Here is a 21,807-nt window from a genome sequence, read left to right on the forward strand (position 1 = left end):
CGTTGGTCATAAACGGCATTTTAATCATTTTTTTAATGAAATCCAGACCTAGGGTGGAGAAGGTCAAAAATGACCTCTCTCTATTGTTCAACATAAAACAATCACAACAAAGAAGTTTCTGAAAAATATCGGCCTTTATTTTCAGTAAACAATGGTGTGTTTGATTCCATGTTTTCTATGTCAGGTGCCAAAGACAGTCGTGGCTTTTCAGGTTCATAAATACCACCTCAAAAGTATATAAATATTTTACTCTACTTTCATATTTGAACATTCAATAATAGCATTTTAAAAACAGCTACTGGATGCAGAATCATATCGCATACAGTTCATAGTAGCAACCTCAGACAGACAGACACACACACTTTCTCTGCCTAGGAAACACAAAAAATTTGAAAAAGATCAGAAATAAAACAGCTACAGATTCGAAAAGCTTTATGGAACGTATATTTACAAATAGCCTAAACATATCACCAATAACCAATGCAACAATTTACATTTTTCATCCTAGCTCTATCAAAGGAGACTCCAATAAATCCCATCTTTATGAAAACTGATTAATGAGGAACATACTGTAAATCTTTAAATACAATGCTCATTATTTGTTTGGAAATATATATATATTAACAGAAACTAAAGGAACAATGTTTTCTGAACATTTTAAAAGTACTGCGAATGTGATGCATTGTACACAGAAAGAACATTATAACAGCACAACTAAATACTAAAGAAATTTCAGGGAGATGTTACATTTACAAAGTGGACTTGCATGAAAAAAAAAAGAGGTTGATATTATTACTATCAGAATCCTTTGAAGAGATTCAGTGTGTCAAATAATGATTTTCTAGGACATCTTTTCCTTCTGTTTGGCCCAGCAGACAACATGAAAAAAAAAGAAAAGAAACCGTCAAACATCCTACTGACTGGCTGATTACAATACTGCAAAATGGCAGCATTACTGTAAAAGTAGTACAGTTGGTTTGATTGCCATCCAGAAGAGAAGGTCAAGATTCCATTTCATCTCCCTCAAAGACTGGCGGCTCAAAACTTATCACCTCGTCATATGTCTGACCTGAACAGGAACAGAAACCAACATTTAAGGTTGTGACTGCAACATACATTAAAACGTAAATCTAGATTATCCTAAATAATGGCTTTATGAAAACTGCCCATTATTTTAATTAACTGAAACATTTTACTAATTGAAATAAAGCTGAAAAATATATATAAATATTAGATGAAAAACTAAACAAATTAAAAATATTGCCTATGCAACAAACAATTTGTTGAAATTGAAGCACTAAGAATACTAACTGATATTAATAAAAACTAAAACTGAACTAAAACATAAATGAAAATACCTAAATATTAATATTTTAAAACTAAAACAAAAATGAATAAAAACGACAAAAGCACAGAACAAAATGACTTATTAAATTAAAATGTAAAAAATACTATAAAAATAAAACCTAATTCAATTAGTAATAGTAGTGGTCTATTCAGAAGTAATGGTAAATTAATATAAATATAGTATAGTAGGCCCGGGTCTAACTCAATGCCTCAAGTGAACAAACCTGCTAAAATTGCTTAAAGCACTTGTAACGTTTTGCCATTTTTATTATAAACAGAGCAAAAACTCTTGACTCACGTTTCCACTCTTCAATATCAAGCTCTTGGCTCTCAAAGCTCTGGTCGAAAGGCTCTGCCTCGGGTTCATCATCTGGGTCATGGTACTGAGCAAAGTACGGGTGAGCCAGAGCCTCCGCCGCCGTGATGCGCTTATCCGTGTCCAAAACCAGCATCTTCTCTAGAAGGTCCACAGCTAAAACAAAAAGAATGAAATATTTAATCAAAAATATGATATTCTCTAAATATTTTACTGCCCTGTTTGTTTCATAAATAATGTGTAATATACCAACACTGTATTTGCACATGCACAACCATTAAAAAGTATTTTTTTTTGTATTCAGCAAGGATGCATTACATTTATCAAAAGTGACAGTAAAGACAATTAGAATGTTTCAAATGCAGTTTTTCTGAACTATCTGTTCATCAAGAACTCTAAATGTATCACTTTTTCCACAAAAATAATAAGCAGCACAACTGCCACTTTCACCTTGTGGATTAGCTCCGACAAACACATCAGCAAAATTCCTCTTGGGCATCTGAGGAAGTGAGTTGATGTAAGTACGAGCCTGTGGAAAGAACCAGGTGAACCATGAGCAGTCAGAGGTAATGAAATAATGTTGATTACTGTCATTATCAAAGTAGCAACTATATTAATTTAAAGTTAATATTACAATTAAGAACTGAGCTTGTTGCAATTCTTGACTTGATCACCATGACAACTGCTTGTGTTTTGCACATTGCTAACCCTGTGAATCATAACATTGTGGAGTTAGTATGCAGTGCCATTTGAATGCAGCAGCAAACAAACAGCTTCAGAAGGCAGAGGGGTCTGTGCTGTGCTGGCGATGACAGGCAGTGATTTCAGCTCACGTAGATCAGTGAATAACTGCATGACGGCTCAGCGGCAAGCAGTGAGCAAAAGGAGAAAGCGGAGAAGATAAAGGAACTCTATTGGGTCTACTTTATTACCACTATTACTTTTGCTTGTATTCTCCACATAAAATAATGTTTTAACCAGACTTGACAATGTTCTAATGAATATTGTATCAGATTGCTCTGTTCCCCTAATCTGACTGGCTGAGTGGGTTTTCTGTCCAACGTCACTATTTGTATCACTCAAGCTTGGAACGGGAGCGATTACAGAACGCATGGATGTGTTTATCAATCTCTCTTGATCGTGTGATATCGCTTTATTATAAGTTAATAGGATTTTTTTAATTCTTCTAAATGCAGTCCGTATTTCCAAAATGAGGTCTGCTAATTAAAGGGCATGATGGGTATTCTGCAAACAAGGGGCTAGGCAACAGCGAGCTCACCTCATGGCTAGGCATCCTGCTTATTAGAGAGGCAGGTGGAGTTCCTGTAAGTCGCATTATCTGTTGAAGCTGGTTTATATCTTTGAAGGCCGGGTCAAGGAGCTCACGGTCAACAAATTTAGTGTAATGCAAATTTGTCAAATGTTATCTAGACATTATATTGTGGTTCTCCACTGCTCTAGGGAGAAAGTCATGATCAAAGAAGGAGAGAGGAGAAATTGGCATGCAAATTGTGTTCATATACAGCAGAGAAGAATGTCATGCTTTAGAGATTTTGACAAGGATTAAAATCAGTTTAGAAATACATCAGCAGAGCTGGAAGACAAAACTCAGGCTTGTTAATTTCAGTTTAGATGATGATTCAGTCCCAAACAGAACCTCAAATAAGTGTTTCATCTAAAAGTGAAGCCAAAAGGTCAAAGTTTAGTTAGAGAATACTGGAGAAGCATACTTTTCAATTAGCGACAATCAACACACATTCCCTGTTGGAAAATCCAGCTTATAGTGTTTTCTAGCTGGTCCAAGCAGATCATTAGCTGGTCATCCAGCCACCATGTCTCAAAAACTAGCGTTCTCACTTTAAGATCTGGTAACTAGTCTTGTAGACGGTCTATTTTTGGGGTCAGTATTTATTTGTTTAAGAAATTAGTACTTTTATTCAGCAATGATTCATTAAATTCATAAATGACACTTAAGATATTTATTATAGTACAAAAAAAAATGTATTGCAAATAAATACTGTTCTTTCAAAGAATCCTCATCCAGCCTGGACCAGAGAAAAGCTATAACAGCTGCCAGCTTCAAATGGATTTTCCACTTTGAAAATCAACACAGACAGGCATTTTTAGCAAGTACACACTTCCTAAATATATCAAACTCACAGACTCCGATGAAATTTTCATTAACAGCTCAGGTCCCGGAGTTCCAACCAGAAGCATAATAAGCTTCAACTGATCGATGTCTAATAAAATGAGATGAAGGAAAACTAGTGTGGCTTAACAGTGAATAGGCCACAAAAACAAAGCAGGAAACGCTTATTTTGGTTTCATGTGTTCTTAAAGAACTTCGGTCACACCTGTGGAAAGACGAGCAAGCTGATAAAAATAGCGCAGGTTGAATATTTTCAGCCTGCTCAGCAAAAGCAAGTCAGAAGAAGCTGCACAGGTGTGCTCTGCCTGTGAGAGGGGGAAATATTTGGCAAGTATTTCTGTTCCATGGATGTTGTGGAGCCAGATGCATTTAGAGTGGCAGCCGTTCAAGATACAGTGTGTCAAATATGCAAAGCCAGGGCGGAAAACACACCGCAAGTGCTGAAACCTGAAAACGTGTCATTGGAAATTAGAAGCGAGAAAGAGGCATGTCATTTCCTGCAGGGCAGTTTATTGCATTCTCATATTGATGGATGATATATCCTTCCAATCACTGCTGCGTCTTGGGCCGTAGCTTAAAGGCGGAGCTTAAATGGAAAGGTCAAAAGTTCAGTTTAAGACAAGAGCTTCTGCTGTAGCACAAATACACACTGCAAGGACAGAAAAATGGGAGAAACATCGAAAATAAATTGTAATGTGTTGTAGGGCTGCACGATTAATCGAATGCGATTGTCATGTGCAATTTGTTAGTAATGCCGGTTCTGTAATCAGCAGAAAATCATCATCAGCTGCTTTCAGATGGAGCAGAATTTACTACACAGAGTCGTAGAAAGAGTTATCTGAAAGCATGTGAAAATACCACATTTAATAACATTTTTACTCCAAACTCACTTCATAATGTCAGTCGAGTGTTTGAAATAAATCCTTCTGTGAGATGATGTGGCTTCTTACACAGAATAAGGCACGCAACATATTTCATAGTATTTAAGCAGTGATAAAGGCATTGCATTATAAATATACTTTATTTTAATGAAAATTATAATAATAAGAACTCCGATAAACCGTATATTGCCGTAGTCGTGTGTTTATTAGTCACGCTGAATCAATGAAAGCAGCTGAATCTTCTGTTTATTCAGCTACAGCTATAGGCATTTCCTGGATTACTTCTTCGGGGCATATTTGGAGTTTCAGCGCGAGATGGCCTTCGGATGGAGATTTACTGCTGATCACAGAACCGTGCTTCACTGAAAGATACGCATGACAATCGCAGCTTCTGTCGAATCGCGATCTCGATTCCATTTCGATTTATTGTGCAGCCCTAATGTGGTGTTAAAAACACTTATCCATAATTTGTATACATTTAAATCAGCATGAGAGCTAATGCGCAATTAAAAATACTAAATCATGCATGGAGCCATGGTGCAATTTACAGAGAATTTTTTGCAGGTCAGCGAGGGGGGAAATGAGAGGAAAAGGATACGATCTGTGCCAGGAAACAGAGTCCTGCCTGTCAACAGCTCAGCCATGATGCATCCCACTGACCAAATGTCCACTGAAAAGAAATCAAGAAACAACATTATTGGAGAGGCAGCAAGCACACGTTCCCTCTCTTGTGTCCTGACCAAGCTATCTTCTCACAGAGAGCTGTAAAAATGGCATGGATCAACAGCCACAATCCTCATTTAGGCAAACCCATCGAGATTTGGCCAGTCAGCTTGCTTGGTATTTGTCGTAACTACACTATCATTCAAGCTTTTGGGGTCAGTAAAATTATTTTTAAAGAACGTAATACCTTCATTCAGCAAGGATGAATTAACTTCTATTTCAAATAAATGCTGTTCTTTAAAATTTCTATTCAAAGAATCCTAAAAAAAATTTTATTAAGCAGCATAACTGTTTTCAACATTGATATTGTAGAAAAAATATTTCTTGAGCACCAAATCAGCATTTTAGAATGACTTCTGAAGGATCATGTGACACTGGATTCTGGTGTAATGGCTGCTGAAAATTCAGCTTTAATAAATTACATTTAAAAATACATTTATAATTATATTTCTATAAGAGACTTGTGCATAAAAGATCTACACCATCTAGTTTTGAAAAGCAATTTTCTCCACTGATTCAAAAGGAGTTGATTTGTATTGTATCAGATGTGGGTGTAGTTGTGTTACCTGTCATGTTGTAGTGCATCCAGTTAAGCATGATCTCTGGAGCACGGTACCACCTTGTGGCCACATACCCTGTCATCTCATCATCTGTGTGTCGAGCCAGACCAAAGTCAAGGATCTGAGATACAAAAAAGAGGGGGAAAAAAAGTTTACAGGATGATTTGAGTAGCCAAATTACAAGCAAAAGTATAACAACTATTAAAGGGGTCATATGATGCTGCTAAAAATAACATTATTTGGTGTAATGAAATGTGTTTATGCGGTTTAAGGTTTAAAAAAAAACATTATTTTCCACATACTGTACATTATTGTTTCTCCTCTATGCCCCGCCTTTCTGAAACGCGTCGATTTTTATAAAGCTCATTGGTCTGAAAAAGTGAGGTGTGCTGTGATTGGCCAGCTATCCAGTGCGTTGTGATTGGCCGAATTCCTCAAGCGTGTGACGGAAATGTTACGCCCCTCACCATACTGTGATGATGCCCTGTCAGGCCGGAGCGATGATTCAAAAACATGAAAACCCATTATAAACTAGGCATTCGTTGCATCCAGTGTGGACATATTTTTGGATTATAATGATTTATACTGTCTTTTTACGCGCTGCGTTGCATCGCGCCGCGTAAACATAAAACCATGTCTGCATTTGTGATCGGAGAAATGACAAACAACAAGCCCTACTCTATACTGCCCAAAAAATTCGCTTTAAATATATGAAATATAAAAACGCTTTAAATATAAAAAACAACTTACAGTCTGTGAGTCAGAACAGCCGGCATTGTAGGCTACTCTCCCAGGATCAGGAAACTGTCCTCCATAAAATGTGCTGCACACATCTGAATATTTGGGTTGAAGTGTTCTGGAACAGTGTTGTAAATAAAACTTAACCACTGATTTTTAGTCGTGTCCATTTTTGGAAGGCCAAACAAAGTAGTTTCGCTTTCACAACGAAACACAGCGTCTTCATGACATGGCCGCGGCAGCAAAAATACTACAGCGAGAATAAAAGTTACGCCTTCTTTCTTTGCGTGAACATTCGGGTGGCGTTATGCAAATCTTCCCACATAGTGACGTAGACATGTGGGGGCGTGTTAGAACCGGCCGTTTTAGGTAGGCGTGGCTGACTCTTAACTTTTATAAAGAATATCTCTTTGGATTTGAGACTTTAGTCTTTGCAACTTTACAGATCTTCTTTATGCACCAAGAGCTTGTAACACTCCAAAGAGAAAAGAAAAATTTAAATCGCATCATATGACCCCTTTAAAAAAAAGACTCACCTTAAGTTCACAGTCTTCATTTACTGCCAGATTACTGGGTTTCAAGTCCTGGGAAACAATTAGTGACAATTAGTTTACAGTTTCTTTATACCACAACAACCAACTGTTTTAAAATAATATTTGCAGCAATTTATTAATTAAATGTATAGATGTAACACTTTTTTTCACATTTCACAAATTGCAAAAATTTTACAAAACATTGCAATTTCAAGTTCATTAAAACAAAAGAAACTGCATATATTTTTAAAAAGCAATGTGAACGCATAAACATGAATACATTTTAAAACAAAAATGTTATGTGAGCTGTAATGCCATCAAAATCTTTTAGATTACCTATGTGACTTCTGTGGAACAGAAACTAAATTTAAAAAATGAATCACAATTATCTTCTGTGGTAATCGACAGTATGGCAACGATGCTGTCCACAGGCATCAAGCTGAAAATAACACAGACTATTCCTTTAAGACAAAATTCTCATTTCTAGCCATTATTGCTCAATTACTAATTTCTAGCTTTAGTCTTGGCAAAACAGCAGGCCTGAGCATGCAGCATGGTGATGCCAGGGAGAATTGGCTCCACGGGGCAACAAACACAATTTTTTAAGGCGGAAAAAGCCTGCAGGCCTTTTCTGAACACTTACCCTGTGAATTATGTCAGCCGAATGGATGTACTGGTAAAATTAAAAGAACAATAGGGGGGAAAAAGGCTAGGTTAAGTGAGAGAATCAAATTCCAGGTTAAGTCTTATTTACATCAGACTTAAGAGATTTAAGAGATTCCTGTTTGTGTTTGTTACAGGATAGAAAATGTGCAGTTTCACCTTAAGCCCTCGCAGGATCTGGTAAATAAGGAACTGAACATGATCATCGGTCAGCTTCTGACACTTCACAATATTATTCAGGTCAGCACCCATTAGATGAGTCACCAGGTACCTGCCAAACAGAACACAGGAATGTTATTCTCCTGCCAACGGTTTAACCTGCTGTTGGGAGTGACAGCATAGACTGAAATGTAGGGAACATTTAGTTCTGTTTTTATAAATCCAATAATCTTGTTTTGCTTGAAGGCTGCTGACTGTGCTTCCAAACAGAAACAACAACTTAACACAAGATTTGGCCATGGAGGAACTTCTAACTACTGTCAACATCAAGATGTGCGACTGGATCAGTTTTCATGTAAATATGCTGGGATAGCTGCTCGCACACATTTTAATGATTATTTTGGGACTGTGAGAGAAGAAACAGGAAACCATAGGGAGATATAAACTAGAGCTGTGCCGATACAATCATATAATCAATATTTCTCAATACTGCTTTCCTTAAAATAGTGATTAAATACTTATTTATTATTTATTGATTTGGGCATTCACAGAATGACCTTATAAATAAAAGTACACATTTGGGGCCAGTGAGATTTTTTATTTAAATAAACGAATGCTTTTATTCATCAAGGACACATTCAATTGAGCAAAACTGATAGTAAAAACTTTCACATTGTTAAAAAAGTTATTTTTATTTCTGAAGGATCACGTGACACTGGCGACTGAAGTAACAGCTGCTGAAAATTCAGTTTGCCATCACAGGAATAAATTACATTTTAAAATATGTTAATGCAGAAGACCTGTGTTTTAAATTGTAATAATAGTTCACAACATTACTGGTTGTACTGTATATAAATGCAGCCTTGGGCAGCATAACAGACCATAACTGCCAAAAAAATGAATGTGTTAAATGGTTGTGTACATATAATAAATTATATTAATAAATATATTATTACTTAAGGACTGTTATACTCAAGTGGTCACTTAAAGGTAGAACTGAAAGAACAGATATGTAAGGGTTAATTTAAACGAGCAAGTCCTTCGATTTTGCCAATGTGCAACTGTATTGACCACTGAACCTGGCTCACAGTATATTCAGCCACATTAACAATCAGATTTTATTACAGTCTTCAACCTATCAAACAAACACTTCATGGTAACCAACAGCATAGTCTAAATAAGCACTGACTCTTGGCAAGAGGGTGGAGCTACAGGTCAAACAGAGCCACTGTGATAGGACACACAGCAGAGCTTAAAATAAGCCCTACTTAATCCCAGAAACACTCTCCACCCTATAAACACACTCAGCATTAGAGATAATCAACAAATACATCCAACCCCCACAAAGATTTGAAGGGGGGAAAAAACACAGATTAGAGACAGTAAACAAACATACATCGCTTCTACTTGCACAGACAAATGAAAAACTGAAGCAAAGTGCGGATGCCCTTCATCCATCACTGTGCATCAGGTCTATTTTTGGCAGCAGAATCGATGTTAAGTCACCGCAGCATCTGGTTTTACAACCTGGCTGTATCCTTAGCATTCCCCACCAACCCACGACTGCTAGGCTGGAGCCAGGCAGCACAAAAAGCTCAGTCTCTGTGGAAACCCGAAGCTCCATAAAACCACGAGAGCCCGAGCACGAGATGCTTCTAGTCATGTAACAAATGGCACAAGATAAATAATGCAGTATTATGTACGAGAAATTAGTGCTAAACACATAGGGGTATATTAAGCTGTACTATATTAATGGGATTATAAAGCTGAACTAAAGGACACAGCGCATCAAAACCAAATCGCTCTATGATCAACACAGCTGTTTACACAGGAAGTGTCTGATCACAGCTTCAGTTGGCAGACAGTTTCTATTTTTGATGTGCAGTAGCCACTTCATTTTGCCCACCTGTCTGCAATAAAATGGTTTTCTGAATGAATTTACACTATCCTTCAAAAGTTTTAGTAAGCAAGATTTTCATGTTACTGAAAAAAAGCTCACAAAGGCTACATTTATCTGATCCAGTAAAACAGTATTATTTATTTTAAAAATATATTACCATTTAAAATAACTTCTAAACTTTAAAACAATTTATTCCTGTGATGGATAAGCTGAATTTTCAGTCACTCACTGAAATGGGTTACTCCAGTCTTCAGTGACAAATTCTAAAATGCTGATCTGGCACTTTAGATATATTTATTATTATTATTATTATTATTATTATTATTATAATAATCAATGCTGAAAACAGCTGAGCTCCTTAACAGTTGTGTGAAAACCATGATGCTTTTTTTCTGGATTCTTTCAGGATTCTGAATAGAACACCTTTTATTTGAAACAATTTTTCTATAACATTATAAATGTCTTTACTGTTACTTTTAAATAATTTAAAGTGCCCTTGTTGAGTAAAGGAATTAATTTCTTCAAAAATAATTTTACTGACCCCAAATGTTTGAGTGGACTAGTTCCTCCAGTTTAATTAACACTTGCATGAAGTATAGTCATATTCAAGAAAAAAAAAATCAATCAAGTCTAGTGAAAAGATCTCTTAGGAAGGAAGGAATTGTCAGACTCACACATCATTAAACTCCTCCAGGCTGGTGGCAGGTGTAAAAACATCCAGCAGGCCGATCACCTGCAAGCACAAAGTGCAAAGAACATGAATCAGGATCACTTAGTACAGCATGTACAGTCTTGCATTAAAATTTCATTGCGTAACCTGACAAGGAAAATCTAGAATTAAGCCGTTACAGAATTCCCTGTATAACCCAATTTCTAATCAGAAAAAGATAGGAATTACTATGTTTTAATACCAGTTTGATTCTGACAGATAGAATATTGGCTAACTCTAATAGCAGAGGAGACCTGCTCAGAATTCGCTGGCGTTTTCAAGGATACAGTGAGAAAAATGATGTTCCAGAGCCCCTGGAGCAATAGTTCAATGACAGGGCTTGCTTTAAGGGTATAATAACCCAAATTTCCACTTGCACATCACTGCTATTTTACAGCAAACATCCTATTATTGGCCTATTCTATTTTATGATTTCCAACAATAATTATTTATTGTGAATTATGTTGGGGACCCAAGAGAAAAGGGACTTTTGTCTTGTGCAGTAACTAGTTAAAATCCTCTTAATTTAGAAATTCTAGTTTGCAGTACACTCATGGTCATTATGTTGCCCCATTGACCTTAATAAGGTTAGAAGCCATATTGAATTTTCTGTGAATGAAAACAAGGCTGTGAGGGATAGGACTTTATAATGGCACGTGTGGCATATTTTTTTCCATTTTAAAAACTTAATATGCAACTACCATGACTGACTAAGTCTTCCTAATTAAGAAATTAATGGAAGTCTGCAATATAGGTCTTCTTTTGTGGAAGAGAGAAAAACAGGTTTGGGTGAGTAAATAATGACAGAATTTTAAATATTTGAATGCCTTGAAGCCTTTAACCATTGGGATTACCATACACCACTGTGCATATTAGCCTTGTCAGTTTGATAATACCTGCGATCCAAACTCACATTCTCATGTTTCATATGCTTGAGCAGCCGCAATTCCCTGTAGGTCCGCTTGGCATGAATGATGGACTGAAACGGCCTTGACAGCTTCTTCACGGCGACCTTTAATCCTGTCTTTTCATCATATGCAGAGCTGAAACACACATGATTCAAACATGCCGTCACTTTGTTGCACAACTGCAACTCCAACATGCTACAACAGGACCAAAGTTAAAGACAGTTGCAAGTAGGAGTCAGCATATAAAAGGCACTGAATTAACTTGCTATACATTTCAGACCGAAACAAAAACTGGCCAGATTCTCACTTCCTCATGGAAATAACCACCAAGGCTTACAGAAGGAACTAAACAGTGAAACATACTTATTGCAACCAATCACAAACTACCTTTTCAAGGACAAATTGTTTAATAATTTGTCACACACTGACCACCACAACAATGAAGTAGACTTAACAGAGAGGGTCATGATACAACCTTTCAAGAACCACATGATATTTTACATGCAGGCTATAACTTAACAGAGAACTAACAGATCTTATCAAAGAAAATCTCAGTGCTTCTCTTTTTTGAAACCACTGCATAAGCTGAGAGATGAGCCTGGCACTTCAAACCCAGTGCAATCTGTTCATCAGATATTCAATTACACAGACACAATAAGGGGGCCCATGAAATATAATCTAGATAGCACGGTTGCCTAGCATCGCAACTTCTAACAGTCACTTTGGTGCATAAACAACCTGTCTCCCCGGAGTAGGAGTAATTTAGAAAATGAGCCTGGCCTTCAAACACCTGTCTGTTTAATATCACAAAGACCTTTCTGAAAATCATTTGCCAACATTAAAGACTGAGGTAACACTTGTTTTGAGTTTAAGGAAGAAACCAAAGAAGTCTCTGTGCACAAACATGACTGGTTAAAAACTGTCACATTGCCTCAGAAACACATTGTGTCATGACAAGTGTGTTTGCTGATCACAACAATTCAGAAGTTGAAATGTGCAATTTTACAATGTAAAAATACTTCCACTTTAATATATACACAACAACAATTTTTTTAATGTTTCCCTAAAAACAGTATGTCGCTTTCGAGTGCTTCTTTGAGCATCTGCCACCACATTGATGGCAAGTTTAGGAAACGGTCATTTTTCCAATTCTGTTTGGTGGCACTAGTGCTTCAAAAATAAAGGTTAGGTCTAACTTTAAAGTTGCAGGAAGATTTTGTTAATGTATATGCCACAATGTGTGTTTTCATTTCAATAATACCAGTAGTTTTGTACTTTATAACCAAAAGCCAATCTGTTTATGCATCTTTTATTTCGTCTTTTTAATTCGTTGTTATCTTAAGTGCTGACTGAATGTGCTTTATAACGTAAAGTTTTGATTGAATGACAGACTAGTCATTTGATGTAAGCATCATGAGGGGGCGACCCGCTCCACCTAGAATAGTCTGGAGTCGACACCTCATTTGAGTATGAATATAGGTTTAATGATTTTTCTCAAACGTGTGGTTCATTTATTTACCTGTAATGTTTTGTATAACAAATTACTGAATGCACCTTTAAGTGAATCATACACCCAACTGTGTCAGAAAACATAAACCACCGACAAAACTTTCTCATCGCAGCTAAACACACCAAAACGAGCAATCCAGAGGAATTCATCACGAGATTAAGACAATAACACATGACAAACCCAGTGCTTCACCTCATCCGGGGTGTTACTACAAGCAAACGAGAAAATTAAGTGCTATGAATCATTACAACAGTCTTGAAATGACACGCAGCTCCGACTCGCTGGCTGCGTTTCAAAACCTATCGAGTAACCTACAAAGACAGCAATTTTGCGCCTCGCAAGCGCACTAAGGTGCCCAAAACGTCAGCTCCCTTGTTTCTGGAAACACAGTCATGATGCATCATCTGGGGTGACCTCATTCAGGACAGACCCCACCAGATGTCCGCATTAAGACCACACTACACCACTAAGTAGGGCGAATTAAGAAACGTGTCGTTCTATATCATCAACAAACATCGCAGTTTACAAGAAAAACAACTTTGTAGTGCATCACGTTCATATCTTCGACAATTTTAAAGTGTGCATCACGTTGCTCATCCACCGCAAAAGGTTTATCACTTTGCAAGTGGCATGCGTGCGTGCACGCGAGGTGGCATTTGCAACATACGTGACTTTAAATGTTTATAAAGCATAAACCACACACGTTATAAACACTTTGCAGTACTACAAACACTTTTAACCCGCTTTTTGTAACTAGCAATCACGCTTGCATAACAAACTACGGACTTTGTTCTTATTAGCAAGTTTGCTAACGCAGTGCAATGCTGTACGGGCCCGTAAGAATGAATGGGGCACATCGTTCCGCCATCGAAACAACAGATAAATATTTACCAAACAGTTCCGTATGCACCAGAGCCGACGGGAGACAAGTTCTGATATCGCACAGGGACCTCCCATATCGTCTTGTTGACCTCCTGTCGATGGAAAGTGGGTCTTTCTTTCTGCGACATGCCTGCAGAACGAGCGCCCGAGGCGAGTTGAGACTTCTGCTTTCCCTGGCTTGTCTGCCTGTGGTTAAAGGCGGTCGAGTCTTCTTGCAACAATCAAAATTGGAAAGTAAACGACCGATAAAGTCGACCGTGCACGCGGATACTCAAGAGCGAACCACCTCGGTGTGTTTAATTCATGCCAGCTGCTCCAAATATTCTTGGAATGTGAGTGTTGAGAAGTTGCTCGGTTCCGGGTCGCGGTGATCTCGAGCACTATCCCGTCGTCTCTCCCTGCTGCTACAAATGAAAGTCAGTGTAAAAAAAATGCGAAGCGAGTTCCCAAGCGCGCCCCCTGCAACATTTACAAGTACACAGGAGGATTTAACATAACAAGGCAACACACAGGGGTTGTTGATGTACTACAGCGGTTTTTTCAACGTCTCTGAATTCGACATTTTTACCACACTAAAACGTTGTCGGTTGTTTTAACTTTACACTGCATAATAACATCAGAGAACATACTGCTGTACCTGTACATAATGGAAGATGGTGTAAAACTCTCCAAGATATTTTTAATTTGTTTTTAATGAAATAATACTAATTTTTATAGTTATATTATAATTATTTATAGTTTTATTCTACATGAAAACATACATTATATGTATACAAAAAAACATTCACTCAAGGTCACTTTATAAGAACAAAGAAAAATTAAAAATATTGTTATATAGCATGATTGACATAAAAAGGGAAAGAACAATATAGCTAAAGAATGCAGTAATGAGCAGAGAAAAAAAATCATATATTAACACGGCAGACTAAAACTAATAGAACAATAACACAATAAATCAGTGGATAAAGAAGGAAGTGGAAGATGTTTGTCTGAAGATGGATGAAATATATTTTGAAGATTTTACTTCAGGGAATTACAGTCTTGTTCTATATATTTTTAAATGAAATATTTGACTATAACACAATATGAAAAGTTTTACAGTCAGGTGCTCTTAAGGGCTGGTAGAACACAGGAGCCAGAGGTCATGCTGGGCATTGGCATCTGGGTTATAAAGGTCAGGCTATGTTTTTCTTCAGTAAATCTATGAAGGAAAAATTGTTTGACTTAGCACGTATAAGACCACAAAACAACATTATAATTATTCTTGTAAAACAACATCATAAGTGTTATACATCACAGTGGGCCTTACCCTGCATCACTGCTAACCTGGATCTTCTCAGAGGAAGATGTTGATAGAGCTGGAAGATGGGCTGGTTTCCTGTCAGGGAGTAAAGAAAAAAAATATATATATACTGTATATGTTTAATTGTAGAGTTGAAGTGGGCCACAAAAGCTATTTGGCACTGTGTTGTCTGTCACTACAGAAACAAGGACACTTTCACACAAGGATGTAACAATGCGTAAGCATTTGGGACCCTGAACTGCCTTAAGGAATTTGTGAAATGCAAAGAAATCCTGGCAAAAGACAATCTAAATCTGAATTCTGGATTCTTTGAGTGACCACATGGCAGTGCTAAAAACAAATGTTGCAGTGTTGTTGTTGTTGTTTAATTTTATTTTCTTTTACTTGGTATTGTCATTTCAAATGTCTTCCATACAGAACAACAATGCAATATTCAAATCCCTTTTTTACTCATTCGGATCCAGCGCACATTCCAATGGACATCGCTTTTATAACATTCAAAATAAATACTGAATTCCAATCTGTTTAAAAAAAACTAATCAACAAAGATTTTGCATTAACTTATTTATTTGAATGAACGTAGATAATGTGTGTGTGTGTGTGTGTGTGTTTATACTGTAATCAACATTTGAAATGGATCAAAAAAGTTAATCAAAGATGTCCTAAGACAAGAACGCATTTTGGTTTTAGGATAACTTTTCTGAAAGGTTTTGATCCACTTCAAATGTTGACTAGTGTATATATAAATACAATTATTTACATTTACATTTAGTCATTTAGCACACGCTTTTATCCAAAATGACTTACAAATGAGGACAATGGAAGCAAACAAAATCAACTATAAATCTATTTACCTTGTTTTTTGCCCGTTGAATTTAGCAAAAAGCAGATTGAGTAGTCTCTCTTTCTGCTCCCATGTTAGATCAGAAATATCCACACTGGAGCTTTTCAAGTTGCTCCTAAAATGACACCAGACCATTTTTATCATCATAGTCATCTTGATTAGTGATGCACATTACAAGCAATTAGTAATTCTGCACTAAAAGCTCTCACACCATTTGTCAGCTTCTTCCAGGTCAGTCTGAACATCATTGGTGCTGTGCGGGGCCTTAGAGAAGGTCCGTATACGAGGATACTCCAACCTTCCAGCCCGAGCCTCGTTCATTCTCCAGCGATAGGCCTTCAGAGCCTCCTGTCTACATACAAGATCATCTTCAAATATGTGAAGCACTCCTAAATGTGAAGCTCAATCTTCAAAATGCCCTATTAAAGGATATTTCACAGAGCAGTTTTCATAACTTGTGCAAACCTGTAGAGGTGTTGCTGTGTTCTTATTTCCTTCCTCACATGGTCAAGAGCTTCATGAAAGAAGAGTTCAAGTTCTTTGCGCTGCTCGATGATGCTTTGAGCCAGCCGTTTCACTTGGCCCAGCTCCTTCTCGCGGGCAGCTAGAAGCATTTCCAACCTCTCAAGGTCTGCGCTGTTGGCCTGCATACTGACCATGGCACGCCGCTCCACCTCTTCTCTCTCCTGCTCAAACTCCCCAGACATGATGCCCAGAGCTTGCTCAAGTGTGACCAATTTAGCCCTCATCTCGGAAATCTCATTTTGTTGGGACCTCATCTGGGAATCACCTTCATTTCTCATCAGTTCATTCGTCTCCTGCAGAATGAATCCGTTTGAGAGTCAGTCTACATCACTGGAGAAATGCAATGTGCTGAACACAATGGCAAACGTGAGCATCTCTGAAAGCCAGCTTAGTTAACTCCATAAAGCCTACTGTATCATATTTGATGCACAAATTTAAGTTGAAAAGAGAGTATCAAATATGATACATCAGGCTTTTAGGGAATGTTTATCTGTACTTCTTTCAGTCATAATTCTATTTCATTATATGTTTTGCCTCCACAATAATAACCACAGAATCTAGGCATTTAAAAATCATTTTACTAAGAAATATTATTGGGATATACAGAGTGACAACTGATATTTATATGCATTTTATGTAAGTAGTCTATAGTGTATTGTTAAAAAAAGATCTCATTGATTGACATTACAAGCTATTAGAATTTCAAAATCATAGTTTTTGTCCATATAAATAACAATATCTTCACCCAATTGCATATTTTGTGCAGTTCGGGCCTCTTAATAAAACTGCTGTGTTCTTTTCCTTCTCGAGTGTGAATAAACTGTTCAATAAACGGTTCCATTCTAAAAATTTGATTTACCAGACAAATTTTTCAAATGTCAGGTTTTACAAGGTTAAATTGTACTTCGATTTCATTAAGCTTACGCTTTAATTAAATACACTACAGAGAAACTGTCTCTTAAAATTCCTGAGTCTGTTAGTGGTAGCACCTTTAAGAGAGCAAGGGAAGCATTCTTCTCTTTCAAGGTTATATTTGTACTCTTCAGTTCCTCCGCCTCTTTCACATAATAATTCAGTGCCTCATTCAGTCGTACATTCTCCTTAAACACAGTATGTGACGCTGTACCGAGCTGCCTGTTGGGAGCAAAAACTGAAGATTTGACTCCAATAAACACAAATGATAGACATACAAAGGTCATATATACACATACAAAGGTCATATATGCAGTAATTAACCATAATGATGGGAATGAGATGAGTAATGGATTCAATAATAGAATTGAAAGAATAGCTGCTCACGCAATAGCTTCATGATGTGCTTGCTCTGCAAGCTGAGTGATCTTTTGCTCTGCTTCCTTCTCAAGATGAATCTATATAGAAGAAGATATCGTTGACTGTTCTCGCATGTATTTTAGTGGCACATACGGTCTAAACAAAGACCATATGTGTCTTTGTTCAAATGGATTTTAAATGGTAAATGCACTTTCTGAAACATGTTTCTATGCATTATGTCTTTCTTATAAATGGATGCAGAATATTTTTCGCATCTGGGTTTTCTCACTCGTGCTGTGTAGAACTTGTACTCCTTTGTCGCCAGACTCTCTTGGTGTCCACGGTCAGCAATATACATTTTTTCTCTCATCTAGAAGCATAAGAAATACATTATATATTACATTTCTGGAGTTTTTATGCATCTACATTGCTTATTACACTAAATAGTTATTAGTAATGACTGTGCAGTACACTGATCAGGTCTTCTTCCAGATTGGCCTTTATTTTGCGAAAATGCTTAATGGTTTTGAGCTCGCCCTGCATCCTCTGGAAGTCGCTTGACCTCTGCTTAAACCTCTCTTCTAAAGCATCAATCTTCTGCATGTATTCAGCCACCTGCAACAGCCAGTCAGTTGAAACGAATGAGGGGTGAAATTCAAGTCTTGTATGATAACAGCTTCTTGAAATTCAGTTGTAACAGCTTGACACAATGCTAATTCATTTGGAAAATAACTCAAATTCAATCAGTGCTTACCAGAAGGTCTTTCTCTTGTAAAGCCTTCACTTTTTCTCTTTTTAGTTGCTCTTCTAATGCAGCAATCTTATAGGAGACAAATTAGTAGGAAATTAACAGCACAGGTGGATAAACTGAAATGTTTATGATAGAGATATAAAATGACAACGGCAGACTAACCGTTGCTGTCTTTTCACGGTCTGTTCTCTTCAGAAAAGCAATAATATCGTTTGTGTCTTTCTCGGCTCTATATTGCTGGTTCGCGAGCTCCTCGTTGGCTTTGGCGAGCGCGCGAGTAGTTTCGCGATACTCGACACGCGAAATTTCCGTGATATTAAACTTCGCCTCCCATAAATCAGCGTTTGATTTGAACTTTTCGATCTCTGACTCCTTGTCGGCTTTAGACTCATGCTTGCCTTCTTTCTTACCTTTTCTGTAAAGACGTGAAGTGTAGAGACAATTATAGAAAGCAAGTACTAAGGCTTACTGTATAAATCAAACCTAAAACTACATCTTTCATTCTTACCCTTTTCCCTTGCCCTTGTTTCCTTTCTTTTTCGGCATTTTTCGGCGCTTCAGACAACTAACTATCCCTGCAGGATGATTTTGGAGCTGCACGGGCTCATAGTTTCATTCTGTTTACATTCGTTACTATGGAAACGGTCACCGTCTGAGCCACTGCGTTTTTGAACAAACTGACGCAACATAAGATAAATTATTTATAGCAAATAAAAGCTAGACATTTGCTTTTTAATTTTTGTCCTTATCGATATTATCTCTTGCTGTAGCTTGGTGTAATTATAGTTAATCTCAAGATTTAATAACAATGGACACATTAGCTTTAACAAGTAGGCTATATTCTTTAAGAAAACCATTACAAACGAGATGACATTTCCTAAAATACAAATAACATGACAAAAAAGGTCCACACAAAATAAATGCTAGTATGCCAAAACATATGAATGATAAAAAAAAAAAGAAAAAGAAAACGGTCTGCAACATATTGTAACCACTTGTAAGGCAGGTGTAGCTCTCGACTCTCACTGACCCAAATGAAGAGAAGAAAAAGAAAATATTTGATATATCACATGATGACCTGGCAAACAAGTGCAATGTACATTTTCCAGCATTATCTTTCACAAGCATACAGGTTTGGTATACATCTTTATAGGCCTATTTACACAATGATATAGGTCTTTAAAAAAACTCTTAAAAATATTCTTATGCCAGTCCTGAAATCACAGGTTTATGAGGTGACTTGAATAAGGCAGACATGTTTTCAGTATTTTTTTCTTCGCTCAGTGTCTCTTTGGGAATAAAAGTATTGATGTTATATTGTCTTCAAGGATGGCTTGTGACAGGCCAAACATTTCTTGCTGGCTCTCCCTGTGTCTCAGAAGTTCTAGTTCATCTCCATCTCCTGTGCAGCTGATGATTTTAGAGGAACAGAATCAAAGCCATCTGACGTTCTCTGTAAAATAACAGCAGTTTGTCAAGAAAATGTCTGTATCTGCCTGTTAATGCTAATATTACTGTAACATTAAAAACATGTATAGCATCCATCAAGAATATAGCTTTAGAGTTTATAGTACGGCCAAACTGAAGTCTGTCTTGTGACCTCCTTACCTCTCTGGAAAATGACTTGATCTTAGTGAAGAAAGATTTCTTGGAGAGGTAGATGAGGTCATCCTCTGCATCTTCTCCCTCCATGATGGCACAGCTATCTGCAGCTGGAAGTTCACACTCCTTATCTCCTGCAGTCATCATTAGCTTTGAGTACTTATACTGCAGCCTAAAGAGAGGGTATTAATACTGTTATACATACAGCAGCCTTCATTTATCCCCAATTTATCTACAATTAGGCTTATAGAGACAAAAGAACACATTCACACCCATCTTTGTAGCAGTATGAAGTTGTATGTTGTTCTTTTGTCTTAATTTCATTCGCTCACAAAGTCAGTGTTGTACAGTACAGTTATCTACTATGAATTTACACTTAAATTCATGGAATTATGAGACTGAGCACTATACTATACTTTCGAGTGGAGATTAATAGATCAAAATATGTAATCTATCAATCTAGATATATGATAAAGTCTTGGCCAAAATGCAATTCCAAATGCAATGGGCTAAAAACAAATATTTTAAAAAGTATTTTTGTTTGAAATAACCAAACTAATGTATTTTTCCTTAAGTTGGCATTACTCGATTAACATCTATCGAATATATTTTATTTTATTAAACAATAATGTGGGAAAAATACTTGTTTTTTTAACTAATTTTCATTAGATCAAATTAAACCTAGGTAATTTCACCTGTATGCTGCTTTGTTTTCCACCTCAACAATTTTATTACTGGATATCAAAGAAAGTACAAAGTAAGTAAACCAGTTTTTGGTCCCATTTTTAAGTATCACTTTCAGTAATGAACTCTCACTTGCGTGTCCTTTTCCAGAAGTAGCAGCTGATTGTAATGAGCAATATAGCAGCCACAGTTCCGATGGAGACACCAAACTTCAGCCAGAAGTCCAGCGTCACACAGGCACTGACCTTCTGAGGAGGCAGTGACACCCCACCTGTGCACCTCAGAGGTTGTTGCCACACATAGGTAGTCCTCTGAGAAACAAAAAACATTTTAGCTACATTAAGTCATCTAATAAATGGTCAAATAAAAACATTCAGAGCGGGAAAATAGTCTCATTCACAAACTGTTTGGTCTATCATGATGTGAATTGACATGTACCTGAATTCCTTGGATACAAGCACTCACAATCTCCTTATAGTTCCTTTCAGAGCAGAGAGGACAGGCATACTGGGAGCGCCACAGGAAATGGAAGGAGCAGCCATCACAGGTGCCCTCTGAACAGTTGCTATACCAAATGCACACATAAAGAAAACAAGCAATAAACAGCAATATTCTTCCATCGTCTGAGTTGGAATACATACATATAACCAGTATTACATTTAGTCCCAAACCATACAATATTCACCGCACACACTTTCAAATCAGTGTCTTGATTGGTCTTGTTTTTTTTTCTTGGAACAGCCCCAAAAGTAGAGCTGCACCATTTGGGGGAATAAAATCTAATTATATATATATATATATATATATATATATATATATATATATATATATATATATATATATATATA

The 21,807-nt window shown here is 36.9% G+C and overlaps 3 protein-coding genes across 5 annotated transcripts in view; all 3 read right to left on the reverse strand.

The window, feature by feature from the left end:
• Window positions 1-115: 115 nt before the first annotated feature.
• On the reverse strand, window positions 116-14,462 carry mapk14a (mitogen-activated protein kinase 14a). Of its 3 annotated transcripts, XM_016231150.1 has the most exons (13): window positions 13,988-14,461; window positions 11,592-11,721; window positions 10,644-10,702; window positions 8,070-8,181; window positions 7,891-7,920; window positions 7,251-7,298; window positions 5,983-6,097; window positions 5,292-5,363; window positions 2,943-3,022; window positions 2,114-2,192; window positions 1,646-1,819; window positions 971-1,069; window positions 116-859 (listed from the first exon to the last, which is right to left on the reverse strand). In XM_016231150.1, exons 1-12 carry the CDS (start codon window positions 14,104-14,106, stop codon window positions 1,002-1,004), a joined length of 1,086 nt encoding a protein of 361 aa, XP_016086636.1. In that variant the 5' UTR covers window positions 14,107-14,461; the 3' UTR covers window positions 116-859; window positions 971-1,001. The 3 variants fall into 3 exon arrangements, with proteins under 3 accessions (XP_016086636.1, XP_016086637.1, XP_016086635.1); XM_016231151.1 differs by lacking the exon at window positions 2,943-3,022 and adding an exon at window positions 3,824-3,903 and having other exon boundaries at window positions 116-1,069; window positions 13,988-14,462; XM_016231149.1 differs by having other exon boundaries at window positions 116-1,069.
• A 379-nt stretch (window positions 14,463-14,841) lies between these two features.
• bbof1a (basal body orientation factor 1a) lies at window positions 14,842-19,261 on the reverse strand. The gene is made up of 12 exons (XM_016231128.1): window positions 19,182-19,261; window positions 18,836-19,088; window positions 18,677-18,742; window positions 18,394-18,537; window positions 18,212-18,292; window positions 17,950-18,020; window positions 17,640-17,784; window positions 16,591-16,943; window positions 16,337-16,477; window positions 16,136-16,240; window positions 15,288-15,356; window positions 14,842-15,179 (listed from the first exon to the last, which is right to left on the reverse strand). The coding sequence occupies exons 1-12, from the start codon at window positions 19,217-19,219 to the stop codon at window positions 15,080-15,082; spliced, it is 1,566 nt and encodes a 521-aa protein (XP_016086614.1). The 5' UTR covers window positions 19,220-19,261; the 3' UTR covers window positions 14,842-15,079.
• A 207-nt stretch (window positions 19,262-19,468) lies between these two features.
• LOC107549964 (UPF0577 protein KIAA1324-like) overlaps window positions 19,469-21,807 on the reverse strand; it is a 14,080-nt gene continuing 11,741 nt past the window's right edge. The window contains exons 21-22 of the mRNA XM_016231152.1: window positions 20,282-20,447; window positions 19,469-20,126 (exon numbers count right to left, since the gene is read on the reverse strand). Of these exons, the coding sequence (XP_016086638.1) occupies window positions 20,058-20,126; window positions 20,282-20,447 (235 nt within the window). The 3' untranslated portion in view covers window positions 19,469-20,057. The remainder of the gene's footprint in view (window positions 20,127-20,281; window positions 20,448-21,807) is intronic.

This window comes from Sinocyclocheilus grahami, unplaced genomic scaffold (assembly GCF_001515645.1).
Source record: "Sinocyclocheilus grahami isolate Dianchi unplaced genomic scaffold, SAMN03320097.WGS_v1.1 scaffold384.1, whole genome shotgun sequence".
NCBI lineage: Eukaryota > Metazoa > Chordata > Actinopteri > Cypriniformes > Cyprinidae > Sinocyclocheilus > Sinocyclocheilus grahami.